The sequence below is a fragment of the Felis catus genome, chromosome A2 (genome assembly GCF_018350175.1).
Source record: "Felis catus isolate Fca126 chromosome A2, F.catus_Fca126_mat1.0, whole genome shotgun sequence".
NCBI classification, from domain to species: Eukaryota; Metazoa; Chordata; class Mammalia; order Carnivora; family Felidae; genus Felis; species Felis catus.
This window is the reverse complement of record NC_058369.1, coordinates 75,848,394-75,870,180: the sequence shown is the minus strand read 5'-3', so window position 1 is coordinate 75,870,180 and position 21,787 is coordinate 75,848,394. Positions and strand designations below refer to the sequence as shown.

The 21,787-nt window shown below is 45.2% G+C and overlaps 2 protein-coding genes and 2 long non-coding RNA genes across 5 annotated transcripts in view; 2 read left to right on the top strand and 2 right to left on the bottom strand.

The window, feature by feature from the left end:
- Nucleotides 1-2,932, top strand: part of LOC123383836 — a 4,337-nt gene extending 1,405 nt beyond the window's left edge. The window contains exons 1-2 of one of the 2 annotated variants that reach the window (XR_006594106.1): nt 1,224-1,473; nt 2,684-2,932. This is a non-coding gene — a long non-coding RNA (uncharacterized LOC123383836). Of the gene's footprint in view, nt 1-1,223; nt 1,474-2,683 lie in introns of those variants that run through there. The other variant, XR_006594107.1, reaches the window with a different exon arrangement.
- Nucleotides 1-7,831, bottom strand: part of LOC101091772 (T cell receptor gamma constant 2) — a 32,435-nt gene extending 24,604 nt beyond the window's left edge. Inside the window, exons 1-2 of the mRNA XM_023250215.2 lie at nt 7,641-7,831; nt 7,228-7,545 (exon numbers count right to left, since the gene is read on the bottom strand). Of these exons, the coding sequence (XP_023105983.2) occupies nt 7,228-7,545; nt 7,641-7,683 (361 nt within the window). The 5' untranslated portion in view covers nt 7,684-7,831. The remainder of the gene's footprint in view (nt 1-7,227; nt 7,546-7,640) is intronic.
- Nucleotides 1-21,787, bottom strand: part of TRG (uncharacterized) — a gene marked incomplete at its 5' end in the record, with an annotated part of 115,089 nt that overhangs the window by 59,335 nt on the left and 33,967 nt on the right.
- LOC109497400 lies at nt 14,311-17,612 on the top strand. Its single transcript, XR_002153578.3, has 2 exons — nt 14,311-14,444; nt 15,854-17,612. It is a non-coding gene; the product is annotated as an uncharacterized LOC109497400 (long non-coding RNA).

Sequence of the window (21,787 nt, the reverse complement as noted above, 5' to 3'; positions counted from 1 at the left end):
TGAGATTAAAGGAAATGCTGATAATTACTACCGATAATTACTCAGGGCTGCACGCTAAGCATTTGGATTTCTAATCTCATAACCTCACACCATCCCTGGGGTGGGTGCTGGCATCTCTGCTCTGCAGAAGAAGGTTCTGGAGAAGCTCCAGCTCACCTCCTCCTCTCACTGCACCCCCTTGGGTTACCAGGGTCTATGCAAATGCAGGCTTTTGTGGTTGTTGTTGTTGTTGTGTTACCACATTCCCTATGACTGTTTCTCTCAAGGCTCTGAAAGGTAAAATTTGGTTCCTAGATTCAAATAATAGTATTTTCGTTGGTTCTTGGACGATTCTTTTTGGAGACTAGTTTATCTTTTTCAGCTCAGGAAGCTTCATGGACTAAGTTGTTTTGAAAACTCTGTACCTTGTCCACACCACTCTATGTAGTTCCTCCTGAACAGGGTCTCCCAAGCTGACCACTGTTGGTGGTGTTCCTCCAGGGCCGTGTTCCAGAAGCTTGACATCAGCCAGATATTCTCAAGTTCTCCCTCCATGTGCTTTGGGTTTCTGTGGAAGTTTCTATCCTCCCTTGGATAAGACCCCCAGAGACAGGGAACCAGAAAATACATTCTCTTACTGTCTCCCCAACACATCACATCACATCCCAGCCCCGAGCGCTAGCCCTTCTCTGACCTGCATGCGAACTTGGCCGACTGAACACCCCCACTTTTCTGCATCTAGAACTTCTAGTGAAACTCTGTGTTCCCAGTTTGCCAGGCTTACCCACAAATCTATAAATGAGAGACTTGAAATATAGGGGAAAAAAAAACAACCATTTTTTTTTTCATTTTATTCTGACTTTCAAGCTCACTAGCTCATGATTAATTTTGAAAAGTGAGCTTGGGGAGGCCTGGGTGGCTCAGTCACTTAAGCTTTCGACTTCAGCTCGGGTCATGATCCCACAGTTGGTGGGTTTGAGCCCTGTGTCAGGCTCCGGGCTGACAGCTCAGAGCCTGGAGCCTGCATCAGATTCTGTGTCTCCCTCTCTCTGCCCACCCCCACCCCCCCCCACACACACACATGCACACGTGCACACACTCTCTCTCTCTCTCTGTCTCTCTTAGAAATAAATAAATAAATAAATAAATATTTAAAAAACTCTTTAACAGAAAAAAATGAGCTTGTTTTGGGCACAGCTTCACTTTCATGGAACTAATTCTCATGGTTTTCCCTAAACAGAGGAAGGACTCCCAGTGACATGATGCACGTCTGAGAAGAAAACTCTACCAGCTAAAAATTTCCAAAATATCATCCTCATTGCACATTTTGGTTGTTTACTTAATTCTGACTGCGAGGTTTTAAGTCCTCTCCATGTAGTTGACCTATTATACTTTCTGCTAAAGCAAGTTTACAGAACAAAGAAGATATGTGATTTTTCTTACCCTTTTTTACTCTTCTAGCAGACTGGGTTCCAGGACAAACTGTCTGAAAAAGTAAGTCTTCCAGATGTGTGCCCACTGTGACTCCTTAACCGTGGCCTCATGAGTGACCCTCATACTCTCCTCCCCAGGCCCTGCTGGGCAGGGCAGCAGGTCTGGGACAACACATATTTGCTCACAAATGCCAGAGTATGTTCTTGTAAAGTCAAGAGCACTAAGAGAGTTCAAAGTGACCCAACAATACATTGAAACAACTTGGACTGTTTGGAAATATTTCTCTTCTTCTCTAAAAATCAATTCTTCCCTCCCTGAAAGTAGTACATTTGAAGAATGTTTATGATGATCACAAGAGCTCCTGGACAGACCCAACATCCAGCACTTTATCTGGCAGCCGGTGGAGCAAAGTGGATATGAATTCAAATTTGTTCACTGTCAGGGCCTTCAGATTGAGCTTTTCACAATTACTGAAAATCTCTGGGCACCTAACTTCTCTCTGAGATAATCACACCATTTCAACATACACTGTCTCCAATCAGGAATGCAAGTCAATAGGAAATTATGTCAACCCAGACACCTGGGGCAGGGTTAGGGACATCTGTGTGGGTACTTTGATAGCTCTCAGACTCTCTTTCCTCTCTCCTCTGATAACGAGGCATCACATAACAAGTATGTAAAGTGCTTAATACTGTGCCTAGGACATAGGAGTTCTCAGCAAAAAATACCTGTCATTAAAATCTTATCAGAATCACATTCTATTTGTTAATTTTCAAAAAGAACCCAATTCTTTTTCTTGGCCGAGCAAAGAAAAGCAATCAAAGAAATATGTTGACCTATGGGCTAAAGATGATAATTCTACCACTTTCGGAATATAACTGCAGATTTTGGTAATCAGTCTGTAACTTCAGTTTAGAAGTTAAAAGAAAAGACAACAGAACTGCAGTACATAGGAAGGGTCAGTTTGTGATCGAAACAATTATATGTCGACCTAAAGGTGGCAAGGGAGAAGAGGAAGGAAGGACAGAAAAGATAGATCAATTATAACAAAGGTGAAAGGCTGGGTTGTAGTTGATATTGTGAAGGTGGAAGACAATTCTCTGGTCTCTTTTAATAAGACTTGGGATGGTTTCACTGCTGTACAATTGTTTATTCTATTAAAGGACGTCAGGAACACAGACTTGGATTCATCATAATATTGTGTCAAAAAGCACTGTAATCATTTATCTACACAGATATCTCTGGAAGTTATTAATTTTGTTTTAATTAGGTGATGATCATTTACTTCATAACTCGACAAATACCTGGAATCCCTGATCTAACTGAAGAACGACAGCATTACAAATAATCTACATGCTCCTCTCCGCTACGTTCATCAACTAAAAAAGCACATCCTATTCTGTTAGAGATGGGACCTCCGTGGTGTCGTGGAAAGTGAAATGAAAGGAACTAGATAAACTCACCTGAGTCTCCAACTTGTGTTATTTACTTAGAGGCAAATATAACCCACTTATCTGACCGTCTGCTTGATTTCATTCTTTTGCTCCAGTCCAGATGGACTGTCCGCCTCTCTTTACCTCGCCCTGGGCATTACGAGGTGGACCCTCATGGACCGCATGGGTGGGTTTCCTTATTCTTTGGTTGCTGTTTGGAAGCAGTCAGTGGAAGCATCAGGAGGAGGCTGGGAGGTGGGAGCCGAGTGAGCTCAGGGATCCCTCCCTGAAGGGGGTCTGCATCCTCGCAGGGGCCAACACATAGTGCCATCTACACCAGAGACAGGGTTATGCTCAGGAAAACACAGGTGTGAGTGGAAGTGGCCATTCCCTTTTATACCAATTAGCACATGGGAGGCATTTATTTCTTCTCTCCCAGGACCCTGAATCCAAAGGCTTGGATGTCCATCTAATGCCCGAAAAAAATGCTTCTGTCAGGGGACATGGTGATGCTTCTTTGAACTTCAACTTCCATTGACCAACAGTCAATGCATATCAGAGCAAAGATGCCCATTAGCATAATCCCTGGGGACTGGGGCACAGAGCAGGGGGGGAGAAACATGGCGTGTTGATCCTGGGGAGGAAACAGGTTTCACAGAATCCACGCTTTGTGCCCCACAACATCCACCCTTGTCCTGTTACTGGGAGAGAAATCTGTACCCCCAAAGTGGAGACACACAGAGTCCTACTTGAAAGTCTATCTTCTTCTCAGTCTCCAGATGAAGAACATGCGAGGGCAATTTTCTAGCAACCTTCCAAGAAGGCTAGGAGATCGTGTTTCAGGCAGCAAAAGTGCCCAAGAACTTTGCTGAAGGAAACCAGGGTTGTGTGCGACAGTGTGTGTGCTTCTGCTGGGACCATCTCACTCCTGCCTCTGCGTCTGGACAAAAGTGACATAAGGAAACCAAGGAAGTTACAGCACAGCGTTAACGAGAAGACTGTGCCACTGTCTGTAGTACTTGGTGTCTCTCCTCCACGGGGGAAAAGACACACTCAGACCAAGTACCTGCTCCGATTCTCCAAGAACGGACCTGGTCTCTAAGTAGGCCAATGGAGTCAGTGGGGATCCAAAGAGATCCGGATTTTGTTTTGTAACAGAGGCAAAAGTTGTTGTTTGAGAAGAGGGGACAAAAATGATCATGACACAGCCCGTTTCAGGCCTTTCTAACCATCGGATGTCACATGTTCTGTCTACGTGTTCAGTAATATGCAAGATTTTTTTTTAATTTTTTTTTAAACGTTTATTTATTTTGGGGACAGAGAGAGACAGAGCATGAACGGAGGAGGGGCAGAGAGAGAGAGAGGGAGACACAGAATTGGAAACAGGCTCCAGGCTCCGAGCCATCAGCCCAGAGCCCGACGCGGGGCTCGAACTCCCGGACCGCGAGATCGTGACCTGGCTAAAGTCGGACGCTTAACCGACTGCGCCACCCAGGCGCCCCAAGATTTTTAATATTAAGTAACATGTGAATTGTTTTCAAAAGTACGTCTTAAAATAAAATTCAAAAGCAATGCAAGTTTGCTACGTGACAAATCAGGGTATAGAAATGACACCGTAAAAACTATCATGATCCCAATGTTTAGCAGTGACCCCTCCAAAGTTATGCCCTTTCCTCTACCCGGGGCTGTGTCCCTGAACCCATTCTGAGGGTGAACCATAAAAAGCACCCCAAAAAATAGTCAACATGGATTTCCAGTTGGGCCTAGAAATCTTTAGAAGTGTGATTTCTAGGAGATGACTCTGAGGTAACAGACATGACTTTTCCACGGTACTGGTGGGTGTGAGCAGTTGGTATTGGATATTATAACTAGGAAAATTGTGATTTTTGAGGTGTTCTTGGACTTTATTCAGCTTTGATTTGAAATTATAATGTTGCTTCTATTACTCAAAAGCATTGCGTCTCACCCACCTCAGGAATGAAACGAATGAGTTGAGCCCAAATCATTAGGATTTTTCAAGCAGCCATCTATGCAAAGTCCTTTACCCTTGAAGTAATGTGAGCCCATCAGTAATATTCAAAATATGAATCTCACTTCAACAGAGATAGAGGCCCTACTATACTCAGTCCTATATACTCCAATAAGATATTTTTAGTGTTTTCATGAATCAGCCTTGAAACAACCTTGTAATGAATAATCTTTACTTAAGGCAGAGCTGGTTGGCCTTTACTATGTGTGGTCAAAGTGTCCTGGGTGGAGCTCACCTTAGCCGAAAGGAGAAGGGGAAGAAGGAGGAAACGACTCCAAACATAGACTTGTTTCTTCCTCCCCAAAGGGGGTGTTTCCTCCCTGTACAAGGCCACTGTCCTCTCAGGCTGTACACCAAAAGCACAGTGGATCCACGTGGAAAACTGAGATTGACACGGACTTGGGATCACTTCTCATGAGAGTGTCTTCATATTTATCTCACTTCTCTCTAACTAAACCATAATAATCAGATCTCAGAGACCCCTCTGTGGAGTCAGGCACTGAGAAGGTGCAGCAAGACGAGAGGGTTGGGTTGTATTAGGAAATGGGGAGGACAAATGAGGGGACCACCCCCAAGAGGGAGGGAAGGTGACTTTCTGCCCCCTAAACCCTCCCCCCCTCACACACTTCCTGCACTTGCTGGAGGCTTTAACCTTGACCCGGGACTTCAGTAGAGGGTCCAGATGTTGTTTGGGCTCCTTCACAGGCAGGCATGTCTTAAATATAAATCATCCACACAAACAGAAGCTCATCGAGATGGAGGAAGATTTAGCAAATCCGAGAAACCAATTTACTTCCGATCATTTAGACTTCCCTTTCATTAATTATTTTTGCCAATGCTATTAAGTTGTACATAAAGTTGGAATTTTCAATTGAAAATGTATTTAATTCAGCTTAGACCTCCTCAGAGAGCTTTATCTTCCCCCACACACAGCAGGGCCTTTCTGTTTGGGGCCGGAGAATCAGTAAATAGCTTTTCTTTTCCTTAATTTCTCTTCTTTCTTTTTTCTTTTTTTTTCTTTTGGTCAAGAGGTTGACTAGCTTTATTAGAAGTTAGTGAACATAGTGATATATTTTTGGTATAATTTTGCTTTAATACAGAAATCAGTCACACAACTGTAGCAGTTAAACCTCCTCGCTTTACAGATGAGAGAACAGACGTCCAGGGAAGCTGGTCCCCAAATCCCATATGGAGTCACTTTCAAGGAGAAGGGGAAGGCGGATGGCCCGGGGTCTCGTCCAGTGCTGATGCATGCACCTGCCCTGAGGATCATTTCCCCCGCAGGAGAGTGAGCGCCAGGCATGGGTGAGGGTGCTGCGAAGTCAGCCACACTGTTTCCTGGGCTTCTGATCAAGGAGTCTCTCTCTCTGCACAGGAACCAGCGGTGGGCGGGTGGCAACTTAGAAACTGGAGTCAGGAGCTGCCTTCCAGTCTCGGTTTGCACCCATTTTGTGCAGAATCCCCAGAGAGTCTCTCGGCCTTGAAATTAGTTGCACGATATTTTATTCCTGCATTATTCATTGGAGATGGTCAGATTCTTAAATCACCAGTCCAGCACACTTCTATTCAACAGAAATAAATGTATTTGAGACACAATTTGAAGCAATAATTAAAAATTTGCAAACTGCCACATTAAAAAAAGTTAAAGAAACAAGTACAATTTAAGACTATTTTTATTTAGTGCAATATACCCAAAGTTTTATTTCAACATGCATCTTTTTTTTTATGCTCTCCAGAATATGATTTGTACGCTACACAAGCAGCCCATCACAGCGTGGACTAGTGCACTGGCTACATTTCTAGTGCTCAGTAGCCACATGAGGCTGGTGCCTGGTGCTTGTGGCTGCTGCCTTGAGCAGCTCAGATCCTGCTCCAGATGCTCCAGAAACACCTCCTTGGAAGATCTTTAGAAAAGTGCCTCCGGGGGGGGGGGGGGGGCCTGGGTGGCTCAGGTTGCTAAGCATCCCACTTGGCTCAGATCATGATCTCATGGTTGGTGAGTTTGAGCTCCGCCTGTCTCTGCTGTCAGCACAGAGCCCCTCTCTTGCTCTGCCTCTCGCCCGATCATGCTCAGTGTCTCTCCCTCTCTCTCTCCTTCTTTCTCTCAAGAATAAACACTAAAAAAAAAAAAGTGCCTCCAGACTGGACAGCTCCCTGGTTCTGCACCAGGCTGCCCACCAGGGGCTCCTTAGCCTCCTGGGTTATGCGCAGTGGACCCGCGGAGGGGGCGTGGGTGTCAGGGGTACTGACCGTTGACCCCAGGAAGCCCCAGGGACCCAGCAACCCTGGGAGGTCCGGGCCTGGAGCGCCCTGGGAGAGCGAGACTTTTTGCTCAGGGAGCAGAGCAGCGCGCGGGGCTGTGAGCTTCCCAGGCAGCACAGTAGTACACGCCCTCGTCGCTCTTCTGCAGCTTCTTCACTGACAGTTCACAGCTGTTGCTTTCCTTGCCTTTCTTGGCATCGATTTTGTCCGCTTTCAAGCCCCCATACCTCTGCACAGATAACCTTGACATGTCCAGCATGAGGATCCTCTTGGGCGCAGTCCCCTCCTGGTGGAGGTACCAGTGGATGTAGCGGACGTAGGCGCTGGCTTGGCAGGACAGGGTGGCCGAGCCACCCACGCGCTCCACCACCACAGCCCGCTGAGTCAGACTGATCGCTGCCACGCCACCTGCAAGGGGGACAGCGGTGAGACGGAGAAAGATAGGAGCCTCAGCTCACCCCGCACCAGGGTCACCCCGCACCAGGGAAGGAGTCGGGACCTACCTGGAAACAGGAGGGCACACAGGAGGGCGAGGGGACCCAGCATGGTTCTGCTTCCCTGCTGGTGGGGAGAAGCCCAGGGTGACCTCCCAGCTGCACCTGCTGGACGGAGACTGACTGGGTGGGTGGCAGAGGGCAGGTTAGGCTCTGAGCTCTGCTTCCCTGAGGCACCTGCAGGCACTGGTGGAGAGAGGAGGGTGGGAGGAGGGAGGGAGGAGCCAGAGCAGGGACAGGTCTGACCACAAGGGGGAGAGGGACCACCAGTGGTCAGGGTGCTAAGAAACACTGAAGAACTTTGGTGCAGTAAGAGCACCACTAATAATAGCAATTTTTGATTGGACATCGACTTTTTTTGAGCAGAGCACTAATAGGTTTCTGCTCAGTGTCTCTTCCAAGGCTGCATGCCTAAGGCGAATCAGGTGGGATGACAGCCGGGTCTGGCTGGAGACAAATCCCAAGCCTCAAATGGCCACTTGGCACTCACAGAGCAATGGGGGCGTGGCCTGCCCAAGGACGATGGGGGCAAGCAGAGCAGCAATGCCTGCCTAAAAGGCACCGCCCTCCCCCCCCAGCTGGCACTGGAGCATAGTCCCGAGGTGGCATCATAAGAGTAAATGCCCTCACATAACACGATAGCTATGCAGTCGTGGGTGAGCTGTTTCTCCTCCTTTTCCTCATCTGTCAAAAGGGACCTCGTTCGTTTGCAGGCAGAGTGAACAGGAAATGTGAGCAAAGCGTGTAGCCTGTCCCAGGTGCATAGACAAGGCTCAGGAAATGTTGGGGACGGGCGTTTCACCTCAACACTGGCCTGGGTGCCGTCGATGATTTCTGGGATCCCCAGAGTGCAAAATTATAGGGAATATTATTGTTGTGGAAGACAGGGATATGTGTGAATGTGTGTGTGTGTGTGTGTGTGTGGCCAAAGGCAGAAGTCTGCGTTGACCCAAGTGGAGTGTGGACCAGGGGGCGGGACCAGGTCCTGAGGTTCCAGGGTCAGATCCTCAGAAATGGTAAAGGCAGGCCTCCTGAAGGGGCAGCTGAGGAATGTGTCTGAAATGAAATTTTGAGAGATAAAGGGAGCATTGACTTCGACTGAAATGAAGCTTCCTTTTCAGTTATGCCAGGTATACCAGAGCCTCCTGGGTGTAGTTATGATAAATAGTTATGCTAATTATAGCCTGACCTCCTGGAGGGAGAGGGCAGTGAGGACATTGATTAAGGGAACTTGGCTGGGCTGGAGGGCTGGGTCCTCCAGCTCCCGTGCTCCTCTTCCTGGTAAAACTGGAGGGCAGACATGCTGAGCTATAACCGGGATTCAAAGCTAAAGTGTCCCAAAATGCAGGCTCTGAGGTTGTGCTGAGATGGTGAGGTGTTGACTGGAATATTCTGCTAAAAGAATATTCCAGGCCCATCATTCAGACCCTCAGCAGGTGTCTAGGGCAGCTGTGCTTATTACGTGTTAAGTGGAAAAGAGAGTGACAATGGGGTGGACATCTGCACAGGAAAACAACAGGTGGAAAGAGTCTCAATATAAAAGGTGAGCAGTGTGGGTGGTGACAAATTGGGTGACATTTTTCTTCCTCCTTTCTCTATTTCCTAAATTTTCACTGATAGGAAAATCTTACTTTGGGGGAGAAAATCTACAGCCTTCTATTCTTTTATTTAAACAAGTTTTATTTCACACTACCAGCATTCAAAAGTCTGTTTCTCTCAATGTTACCATTTTTGTTCAAATACTTCTCAAATTGAAGGCTCAGGAACTGTGGCCATGACCAGCCTTACTGTTTAATGAAGTCTGTCCCAAACCTCCAGCCAAATACTCTCTTGGGAGAACAATTTAGTTTGTAGAATGTGATGTCCTCTATTCAAAGAAGGATAACCCATGGATTGGGGAATCCAGTGCCAGAGATTGGGCCAAGTTGGTTGCTTTATAAATAAATACGATCAGCCTGAATTAAGTACAATGTAATTCTTATAAGCATTTATTCCTCATAACATGTCAAGGTAGTTATAACAACCCCATTTGACAAATCAGCTATTGGAATCTTAAAATGTTTCACTACTTAGGGTCACATAAGTAATGGAGTCTTGATTCAAATCCTACTCTAAGAAATTCCAAAACCCGTCACACCCTCCATTCCTTATACATACAACTGCATATATATGTATGTAATTTCTTTTAATTATAAAGACTATGGAGTCATGAAGAAAAATTCAGAGAGAACGCAGAACCCAAGAATTACTCTCACATGCCAATAAGCAAAGAGCATAAGTTATTTTTTTTAATTTTTTTTAACGTTCATTGATTTTTTTGATAGAGACAGAGCACGAGTGGGGGAGGGGCAGAGAGCGAGGGAAACAGAGAATCTGAAGCAGGCTCCAGGCTCTGAGCTGTCAGCACAGAGCCCGACGCGGGGCTCGAACTCACGGACAGTGAGATCATGACCTGTGCCAAAGTCAGACACTTAACTGAATGAGCCACCCAGGCGCCCCCAGAACCTAAGTTATTCTTGAAGAGCAGTCATGCATTTAACAGTGCTGGGCCTCAGAACACAACAGAAATTCTTCTAGTACTTGTGAATTAATACCTCCTTTCCTTTTGTTAGAGACTAATTTTCTTTTTTTTTTTAGTTTTTTTTTTTAACGTTTATTTATTTTTCAGACAGAGAGAGACAGAGCATGAACGGGGGAGTGTCAGAGAGAGAGGGAGACACAGAATCTGAAATAGGCTCCAGGCTCTGAGCAGTCAGCACAGAGCCCAACGCAGGGCTTGAACTCATGGACAGCGAGATCATGACCTGAGCGAAGTCGGACGCTTAACCGACTGAGCCACCCAGATGCCCGGAGACTAATTTTCTGAAGGTCATAACAGAAATCATTGGTGCATTAAATAATAACAACCACGCTTTTTAAAATGTCAAGCATTGTACATCTTGATTCCTTCCTTGCATAAAGTAGGGGTTCTTCATCCCATTCTGCAGATGAGACAGAGGCTTAGGGGGAGTAAGTAACGTACTTGAGATTGTCTAGCTAAGAGCACAGCAAGAACTAACTTCAAGACCTTCAGGTTAAGGAAGCACGTGCCCCAGGAAACCTGCTTGGATGTTTGTGATTCAGGGATTAATTTCTGTCCTCAATGAGCTGTTGCTTCAAATGTAATCTGTGATCTTGTTCTACTTCCTATTTTCAATAAGGAGCTTCCTGCATAAAATCTATGGTAGTTTGCTTGTTACTTACACTGACATCTAGCACCCCCTGCTGGCCATTGCAGGTATGACCCACACCTTCTACAAAGTAGTGGAGCCCAGGTAAGTGGTCTCTTCCAGCAAATACTCAAGCTTAGTGAGTGGAACAACCGGAAATACTAGGCAGGAAAGCTGTTTTTCCAATTGTGTACTCAGTGTGCTTGGGAGTTTCAGGTAAGGGGCTTCTCTTTGCAAGACCCCCGTTTCCCCGGCCTCAAATGAGAGGATTGACTGATATGTTTGGTGTCTTATGTACCTGTGAAAACTACAGAGAATTGCTTGTGAATAATGTGTATTTACATCTATGTAAACGGCATCGCATCCCCGTCAATCTGTGTCTGTCCATCCATCTGTCCACTAGGCTCACTGCTCCTCTGTGCTGCTCCTTCTGCCGCTGGTTGCAGCCACTGCATGAATCCCTCCACCGCCAGTGACAGTCGCTTGTCCTGCTGCGCATACTGGCTGTCACCAGCGAGGCTGGCACCCACACCTCAGGGTCTCTGCATGCTGGGAGTCGCGTTTCCCTGGGAACGTCATCCCGGGGTTGCGGCTGCCAGGAAATATACACCTTGTCTCTAAATACTGTGCTTATTATCTGACATCATAGTTTTTTACCAACCTGATGGCCACCAAACAGGATCACATTGTTTCAGCAGGTTATTGCCCTGGGCCGCTGATGAGGAAGCTGAGGGTCTCTGTTTATACCTGGCACCCACTAAAGTCTGTCCCTAGGACACTTGGCCGTCCGTGCCCTTTGGGCGCAGCAGAAAGGAGGCCGGCGGCAGAGGCTACAGCACCCAGAGGAGCCAGGCTGCCCACGGCCGGGCCCACTTTTCCTGGCCGTGTGACCGGACCCAGTTCTCATTGCGGTGAATCTCAGCTTCCTCGTCTGCGAAAAGGGAAATCAGCCCACACCTCACAGGTTGGTGAGGATTAAATAATTTAATACACGTGGAACACTTAGGAGAGTGTCTGGCAAATCAAGATTGCTATTATTATATTTCCTATTAACACTGATTTATACTCTTACAAATACAAGTAAATACAAATACGCATAATACAAATATTATTTTAATACATTCTTACAAATGTATTACAAATGCAAAAAAAGATAAAATGATAGGCACTTTAAATTATCAAAATTAATTAAGATTATAGCAATTGTTATAGCAATTGTACAACCTGTTGAGTTGTACAAATTTAAGTCTTTTAGATAGTTATCCTTTCTGAGGTTTAGCTGTTATAAAGAGCCTCAGCTAATCTATCAAATGTCTCAACTTTGTCTAAAGCACTTACTAAATAAAGAGTCTCAATTTTGTGGTCAAACTTTGTTTGACCATTTACTTGGTGTACTTTGGAGTCCTGGTCAAGAAAACTTGTTCTTCTCTGATACCCTAAAAGCCTTCTATCATTTCCTGTTATATTCAGTTTGAGATTTTCCTCCACGCTGATCCTGGCGTCAGTGTGTCTGGACATCTCTGAACTCATCAATCACTCAGTGTCTCGTGTATTTGCTCCTGGCACTTGTACATAAGGTCCCTGCAGCAGAGTCCGAACACAGGGAAGGTCGGTGGGGACTTTAGCGGTTACCGGGGACACGAAGACTGAGTTGTACTGTTTCTACACTGAATGCAATAAGGAACCCGGATGGGCTCTGGCAGAGACGTGAACTGGGGGGGTGGGGGGAATGCTGTTCACCCCTCATGAGCTTACGTTGAGTGCAGAGGTAGGTAAGGAAAACAAGAGTAATCAAATGAAAGACACTAAGAATTCTCTTGTATAAACATTGGGCTAATGACTGGACTTTTCTATTCTATATTATCTATTAATTTTACGTACCTATAAATATAAAATATCGGGAAAAAAACTGACCGAAACTGAGGCTGTTGTGAGAAGACATTGCTGATTATGAAGTTTGTCAGATTTTTGGTGATATATGGACGTTAGTACTAAATTGCAAGAATGTCAGCCTGTAAATTTAGTGTCTGAATGTAAAATGCGTCCTCTTCCAAGTGGCTCACTCTGGCTGGCGTGGTGGGGGGGGGAGGGGGAGGGGGGACAGGGTGGTGATTTGCGAACACATACTTACTCTGCACTCTGTTTATTCTTACTGAGCTTGACACCCGTGTCCCCTGACCTCCATTCTGTCAGTCAAGGCTACTGTGGGCATCATACTGGTCAGCTGTCACATTGCTAGGACCCTAGTTGGGGGAAGGAGGGACAAGGCCCAGGTCTTGTGGGATTGTCTCTGGGCTCCCTAACCACCAGGGGGAGCCCTGGCTCTGTATTCCAGGGGTCCCTCCTGTGGGGAGAGGTCTTTGCAGGTTGGACCTTGTGGGGGACAAACCTGAGTGTCCCAGCACACCAGCCTGCTAGACCAAGGGAGGAGGGGTAGCATGAGTAGCCAGTCAGGGATCCGGCACCACGGAGAAGCCCACTTTGGTCCAGTCTGCATTTAGGGGCTGAAGACAGTGAATGGGGGGGAGGCTATAATCCTTCTGAAGTGTTCTTGCGTAAATTACCAACTATAGAGTCACTGAATGTTTCAGTAGATCTGAAACCCAATTTTTCAGATTTTTAATAAAAATTTTAAAAAGAATGGAGACATCACTGCTGAAGATATCACTCGATCTAAAAAAAAAAAAAAAAAACGAGCTTATTAGGTATAGTTTGCATAGCATCAAATTAGTCCATTATAAATGTGTGATTGCAGTTCTTAGTAAATTATACTCCTTTTTTTAAATTTTTTTATGCTTTTATTTATTTTTGAGACAGAGAGACAGAGCATGAGCAAGGGAGGGTCAGAGACAGAGGGAGACATAGAATCCGAAGCAGGCTCCAGGCTCTGAGCTGTCAGCACAGAGCCCGACGTGGGGCTCGAACTCACGGAGTATGAGATCATGACCTGAGCTGAAGTCGGACGCTCAACTGAACCACCCAGGTGCCCTGAGTAAATTATACTTCTTAAACTAAGTCACAGCACAATTGCAGAGCAATTTTCTCATCCAGATAGTGTCTTTGTTTCCATGTGATCCTTGCTCCTACTTCCAGTCCTAGATCAACCACCGATTGGCTTCCTGTTTTGTAAATTTGCACTTTCTAGACAATAAATATAAATTAAATCATACAATGTGAACGTGTAGTTTTTTACATCTGGCTGCTACTTAGCATAATGTTTTTGAGGGTCATTCATGTTGCATGCATAAGTAGTTTGTCCCTTTGTATTGCTGAATACCAGTCCACTGAGTGGATGACAGCATTTTGACAATCCACCAGTGGATGAACATTGGAATTATAGCCAACTTTTGCTATTATGATTAACCTGCAATAAACTTTGACCCTCATGTCTTTGTGCGGACTTTTGTTTTCATATTTCTTTTTTTGGGGGGGGGAGGGGAGGGGAGGAAGTGCAAGCAGGGTAGGAGCAGAGAGAAGGGGACAGAGGATCCCAAGCAGGCTCTACACCAACAGCCTGACAGCAGCGAGCGGGATGCGGGACTCAAAGGACCACAAGATCCTGACCTGAGCTGAAGTCAGACTCTCAACTGACTGAGCCACCCAGGTGCCGCTGTTGTTGTTTGTCTTAGATTTCTAGCAGAGGATTTCCTGGGTCTTTGGTGACTTTCTATTTAATTTTTAAGTAGGTGCCAAAATGTTCTACAAAGTTGCTGTCCATGTTTCATTCCCTCCAGCAGCGTCTAAGTTATTTCTCCTTGGTATCTGTATCTATATCTATATCTATATCTATATCTATATCTATATCTATATCTATATCTATATCTCCATTTGCAAGGCCTGCCTTACATCACTATTAAATTATGCAAAGCATACATGTTATGTATTAATTAAATGTTTGGCTTTGTTTAGCACTCTCAAATAATTCCAAGACGTTTTGGCTTCTTGTGGCTCAAGTGCCATTAACTTGACAGGTGGGGAGCAAGCCCAGAAACAGGAAGACGTGGTAAGACCATCTTCCTTAGACTCCTGTCCAAGTGGGAAGGCATTTCATCTGCCCCCGTGTGTCTACAGCAGTGGAATAGGCTGGAAAGGGAAGCCTTCCAACAGCCATACTCTAATCTACTTATGTCACACAAACTTCACCTGAACTGTGTGACGTTTATGAGGTTAAGATGTGGGACACAATCTTTTCTGAAGATTCTCTGCTGTTCATTCTCGTGAACCAGATTTGTTCTGGCTCTAATGCAGCATTTTCAGGAAAAGAAAATGTCCTATTCGAGGTGTGTTATCTCACAAGAGGAAAGCAGCTGTGAGGCAGGCTGTTTCCTTTGCCTGTGAGGATGCTGTGTCCCTAACCTGCTCCCTCGGTCTTCCAACGACCACTTTTTTTTTTCTCTTCCCTGAATGTGAGACTAGGACACACTTCTTATAAAAATGTTTAGAGAACAAGAATCAAAGAAACGGTCCTTCAAAATATTCGGCCAAATCAGTGTCGACAGCTTCATTTGTCCCCTACTCATTTTGTGTTTGTCATTTCACATTATTGTGGCCATACCGTCCATATATTTATTCACTGTTTTAAAAATTATAATCTAAAAGTAATGAAGTCAGTGTGTTGCAAAAACTTTGGAATATCCAGGCATCATTGAAGTCATCTGGTTATTTTCTTCTTGTCTTTCTGATTTTCACCTATGGATTTGGGTTTTTATTTTTATAAATATATTCCAAAAGGATATAAAATTTTTTCACTGCATATTTACTTTTGCTTCACAGGTGAGCATTTTCCATGATGTGTAAACTACACACATAATTTTAAATGACCGCCGATTATTTCATGGACGTAAAATAATTATTTAACTTTTCTTCTGCTCTCAGACATTTAGATTTTCTTCTATTTTTTGGAAGGCTAAGGTACATAATGGAAAAGAAGTATTATTTTTTTTTTTGTCAGAGATGTTTCCTCAGGAACTAACTACAGGGTGTAACGACAGGGTCAAATGTGCATTTGTGCAGGTCAGATCAGCTCCGTCTGGGCTTGTTCTAAGAATGGACCGAGTGACAGAAGTGCCATCAAGAGGGCTGGGGGAACCTGAGGCTTAACCAGAAAGAGCATCTTATGGTGGAGAAAGGGGTGAGGAATGTCTGCAGATTCTGGACTTTGGACTCAAATCTCAGCAACTCAGTGGTGTGGTCAGATTTAGATTCCCCTGTCTCAGGAGTGGAGTCACATATATAACAGGCCCACAGATGATGCCTAAGCTGGATGTCGGTGTATAATTTACCCTGAGCTGAACCAATAGCATGTGGCCCATGTTCATGGAAGCCAAAGCTCACCCGGAAGTTTGCTCTCAAGCACAGAAGAAGGGAAATGAAATCTATGGTGAGAATGTGCAGTAAGTCAAACCTTGAAAGCCTAAAGCAGCGGCCTCAACAATAGAGTTTTGTTTCTCCAAGGACTGGTCAGATTGGGTCTCAGGACTGGGCCCCCTCTCTGTACCATGTTCCGGTGGGGTGGGGGTGGGGACACTTACTCTTGGGTTCACATTGCTGAACAACCCTCCTCTGCTGGACCCCCATCCCACCTAACTGATGTGCCTGTCTTATATTAAGCTTGCTCTAATGAAGCTCAACTCTACAGTCATCTGTCCTGTAGAGGGACTTAGATGAGTCAATATATGACATTCAATTACACAGTAGACTCGGAGCTTCCCTATGTCTGTGTTCTTGTGAGGATAGAAGCACCTCTGTTGTGATGTCCTCAGTCTACCTGTGCTCATAGGTTCATGGACACTGGTCTTCTGGAAACCTGTCTACACCAAGAAATGAGACTGAAAAATAGGAGCCTCAATAAATCACATGCCATGGAAAAGTACAGATCCTTCGAGGATGTCAGGATTACCTAGAGCTACAAGAAGTCTGCATGCTGTGTCCTTCAGAATACTGTCATTGGACCGGACTGAAGTTTCAGTGTCTCAACAGTCCTGGTCATACGATTCCGAAGTCATGAAGCCGCTACTTGGAATGAACTATTTATAAAATAGGGGAACCCCTCACCCACAGAGTAAGAGTATGTTTGACAGCAAACACATACGTGTGCAGATGGATATTTTCGTTCCATTAGCTGTGGCCTTCTGCAAGTGAGCAAACTTGGCTGTGGTTTAACTGCCCTTATTTTATCTGACAAAACCTGCTACCCCTTGCACAGTCCCAACCAGTGGGGGCCGGTTTGACTTCAAGCATTTTCCACGAATCAACCACATTTGACAGAGCACATAGACAAGAAAAGCCCGAGAAAAGAAAACCCCACCTCCGCACCAGCGCCCTCCTGCCCCCCACTGTCCCCTGCAGCACCGCCCTCCCCCTCTCTGCACCTGCCAGTGCAGAGCAGAGCCCGCAGGGCTGCCCAGGTCGGGTTGGGGAAGGGAGGGGTTGAGGATCGGAAGCCACGGGGGACACTGGCTAGGAGTGCCCGGCCCTGAAATCAGCCCACACGGCTCTGGGTCATTTGCTAGTCTCCCCTTTGCCTCTGTGCTTTCCACACACAGAAACAGTTCCAGATCTCTAAGTAGAGGCCCAGGTATTTGCCCTAAAGAGGTCTGGTCAAATTCCTGAGAATCAAGTAGATGGAAATTAAATTTCCTCTTCCTTGTATCTGATGGGTCTTGTGTTGTTTCCCCTTGGGAACCTGTATTTGGTCTCCAAAGCCACCTGTGTCACAGAAACTGAAGCTGATTGCAAATAAACAACAAAAAAAATCCTTTCCAATTTTAAATGAGGCATTGTTTTTGTTCTAATATATGCAAGCTTTTACTGTAAGTGCATTCATTACCGAAAATAGAAAATATACATTTAGTTTTTTACCCACTTACCACACACTGAACATTTTGCTTTATATTCATGTTTGTAGAAATATTTACACATGTGTGTGTGTGTGTGTGTACACGTGAGTGCATGTTCTCTATTATTTCTAAAGTGGAGTTGCCAACAGTAGATGCTGATACTGTCAGGGACTTGCATGTACTAATATCTCAGCTCATCCACACGACTCCTGGAGACGTGTCACTGTAAGCGCATTTTACAAATGAGAAAATTAAGGCACAGAAAGTTCTAATAGCTACAGACCCGAGATTTAAGCCCAGGCTCCTGGGATTCAGAGTCCAAGCATTTAAACCCTCCAGCACTCTCCTTTTCCCGTGTTACTGCAGCTCTCATGGGGTTCTTGTGACATCAGGGACCACGGTGCACATGAGACACTGGTCCAGGTCTGACACCGGTGCCCTGAGCATGCCCCGCAGGCTTGCTACTTATTAAACTGTCACCGGGGGAGAGTCTTAAACTAAATAAGTCTGAAACTGCTCCCCTTTCAAGGAGAAATGACTTGGGCACCTTCACTGTTTGTGGTTCCCCTGGGGCCAGTGCCCCCAAAGAAGGCATCACAAGGACTATCTTAGGGAAAGAATTAGAGATGTGGAATTGACCATGAGTACATCAATGCTGAATGTGAAGGCTCAGTAGTCATGCTGTCCATGGCCTTGTACTCAGGTCTCACCAAATAAATGTCCACAGAGGCGAAAGTAGACTTGTGATTGCTTTTATTAGGTCTGTTGTGAAAAATAGCACAAAGTTCAGGTAGCAAGGAGGAAGACTTCCAGAAATGTAAAATAAAAGGCCTCCAGACAGTTATCTGGATACAGAGCCCCAGGGGCCGCCAAGGAAGCTGCACGCCGGCTGTACTCAGAGGCGAGGGTGCTGGGTGGCTGACGGGCTGGTGGGCGTGAAGGAGATAGCGGTGCTGAAGCCCCTGTGGGTGCCCCCGGCCCCGCCCCTGAGTCATGGCAGAAATTGTTCTCCATGCAGAGTGACATTTCCTGTCTGCCTAGCGGTTTGTAAACCTGTTCTGCAATGATGACACATAGAAAAAGAAACCTGTGAACTGAAATAACCCAAACGCAGAAAGAAAGCCCCTCTAGATCCTCAACAGACTCTTTTAGTGACAATAGTCAAGGAGAAAAGTGGACCCTTGGTGCCACCATGGGTTAGGAACTCTTCCCGTTGTCACAGAGTGCTGGTCCCCCAAGCAGACAGATGGCGATGATGACGGTGTAGACCATGCTCTTGACGACGAGGATGACGTATGTGTAGTAGGCAGAGGTGTTCGCGAGCTGCATCTGCCGGGGGTCTAAAAGAAGCCATCAGTTAGATTCACCTGTTCTTTGGAAAGGCGAGGACTTAGTTTGGGAGCTGGGTCACAACACACATTTCTGATGTCCTGGGTTGAAGTGACTCTACAACTGGAGAGTAAACATCTACACCGCCATCACCACTAACACCACCCCCAAGACTACGCAGAATTCGGTTTGCAGACCAAGTTAGTAAAAAAACAAAAACAAAAACAAAACAAAACAAAAACCTTTAAAATTCACTTAGAACATTCCAAAGTATTAAAAAATAGGTTGTGTTTAGAATGAATGAGTCCAAAGGGGGAAAAAAAGCATTGGTGATAAATAGCTTCTAGCATTTCTTCATTCCCCCATGTCCCCAGGTGAGAATAATAGGCAATATCCATTAACCACAACTTAAATGTTACTTGAGAACTGTGCATGTGAAGCCCTAATTGTATTTAATTTTTAATAACAGATGAGGTTATTATTTTCATTCCTATTCTCACATAAACTGAGGACAGAGAGAGAGAGAGAAGCAATTTGCCTGATTTCATGCAACTAGTAAGTACGAGAGGCCAGATTTCAATCTCAGCAACCTGGTGTTTCAGGACGCATTCTCAGCTACTCTGTCATCCTGGATCTCCACATGCAATGAATACCCAAGACACCCAATGATTATGGATAAATGTAAAGTTGGATGATGATAAGGAAGATGATGACGAGTAGCCAGAGTCCAGGAGCCCCTTGATATTGGACAGGAGGACAAATCAGCAGGACTAGAGCCAATGGTCCTCATCATTTCCTTTGTGCATATGTGTGGAGAAAGAGCCAGGAACTACTACTCATACTTAGAATGTACTCACAGGTACTTATTATGTAGCAGCTAAATGAGATACCCTAAGCTAGACATTCCACATGTGGGGCCTGGGTATTATTTGTGTCATTTGTGGTTGGCTCAGAAAATGCAAATAATCTGCCCATATTTCTGCAAGTAATAAAGACTGGGGTTTAAGTCTGGATTCTGGCACACGAAGTCCTGCCATCACACCCCCTCCCCTGGACAGCCTGTCTCAGGGCCTTGGCTTTGGGATTTAGAGGAAGAATAAAAATTGAGTAAGTGTATGAACTCTTGATTCAGATGATCTGGGTTGAAGCCCCAGATCTTGCTGTGTCGCAGGGCACAAGGGACTTAGCTAATTTTAGTTCACTGTCCTCATTTGTAACGTGAGAACAAAATACTTCCTAGTGAGTATTAACAGAATTAAAACCCGTTCAAAGTACACACAACGCCTTCTGTACAAGAACCTCTCAGTGTCAGTGCATATTATTAACTACCAACAAATACAAAGATTAAAAAAAACTCTAAAAGCTACTTGATACCATGTTTTCCTCAGTTCGTAGAAACAAAGATCACAGAAACGAATGAAATCCATTGTTGAAAAACCTCAGAGCCCCTCACTGCACCCCTACTTAATAGTCCTCTCATTCCCAAGCCAGAATTTACTGTGTGAAGGCGACTCCTGGGAAATGATGGAGACTTCAGCTGTCACTAAGTCTATTTTGCAAGATCCAACCATTGTGATATTTCTCCCTGAAGCCAGGGAAGTTCAAAAGTTAAGTTGATCAGAAGGTAAATGCTGTAGCGTAACAAAAAGACAAGAAGAACTTACCATTTTCATCCTTCCGAGAAGCTTTTGCGTAGTTAATAGTGACAAGCTCTAAAAGAAATGAAAGCAAGTATTATTCCGCTGTTTATATCCATTCTTTGACACGTGTCTGTGTCATGGATAGTTTGATGGATGGATAGCGAGAGAGACAGACAGGCGGATAGAATCTGTCAACAGACTGGAGACAGCCATTACAAATAGGAGCCCCACAATTCCAGAAAAGGTGCTCTGATTCTTTGTGACTGAGCAGATCAATACATATATGGTATTTCTGCACATGGATACATTGAAGTTCATGATTTTTTTTTTCTCACAACTGGAGGATAATATCTAAGATTATCTTGTTTTCCTTCTGGGCTCACAGCTCCTAACACAGTGCCTGCGGCAAAGCAGGTGTTCTGTAAATACTTGTCGAAAGGAAAACCAACCAGAAACAGTGGCTGCTGTAAAGTCCTGAGCACACACCACTTACATGAAGCGTGGCCACCAAAACAATATCGTCCAACCCGAGAATCCACAGCAGAATCTTACACGTTGGAAGGAGGCTGGTGTAGGTCAATTTCCCATGTAAAAATGGAAGCCGCCTTACCTTTCCAAATCACGCACACCCCGGTAACCGCAAGTCCCGCACATGATTTTCTAGAGTGGAGGTGTTTGTGGACATGACAACAAGGCTAATGAAAGCCAGTACCCTTAGATGGTTATTACTGTGCCAGGCACTCTGTGAAAGTTCACGTGCGTTATCTCATCTGATCCTGGTGACACTGACATGAGCTGGATTGGGAGGACTCCATGTTACGTGCAAGGAAATAGGATTTAGAGTCAATAAGTACCTTGCTGAGAATCATACCAGTGATGGGCAGAGCCGGCACTCAGGGTTGGAGGTGGGGGGTTAGATGAGCTACAGCATGTGGAACGTCCCTTGTACAACAATTCATACAAATTGAATACAACTCCCCCATTGTGGACTCTCAGACATCATCTCTCCCAGACATAATCATCACTCTTAGCTAATGACCATTTTATTACGCAGACTCAGGATCCCAGTGCACTTCTTTGCTGGGATGGGAACTTGCAGGCCAACACATATCAATATCAGCTCTCTGAATATATAAAAC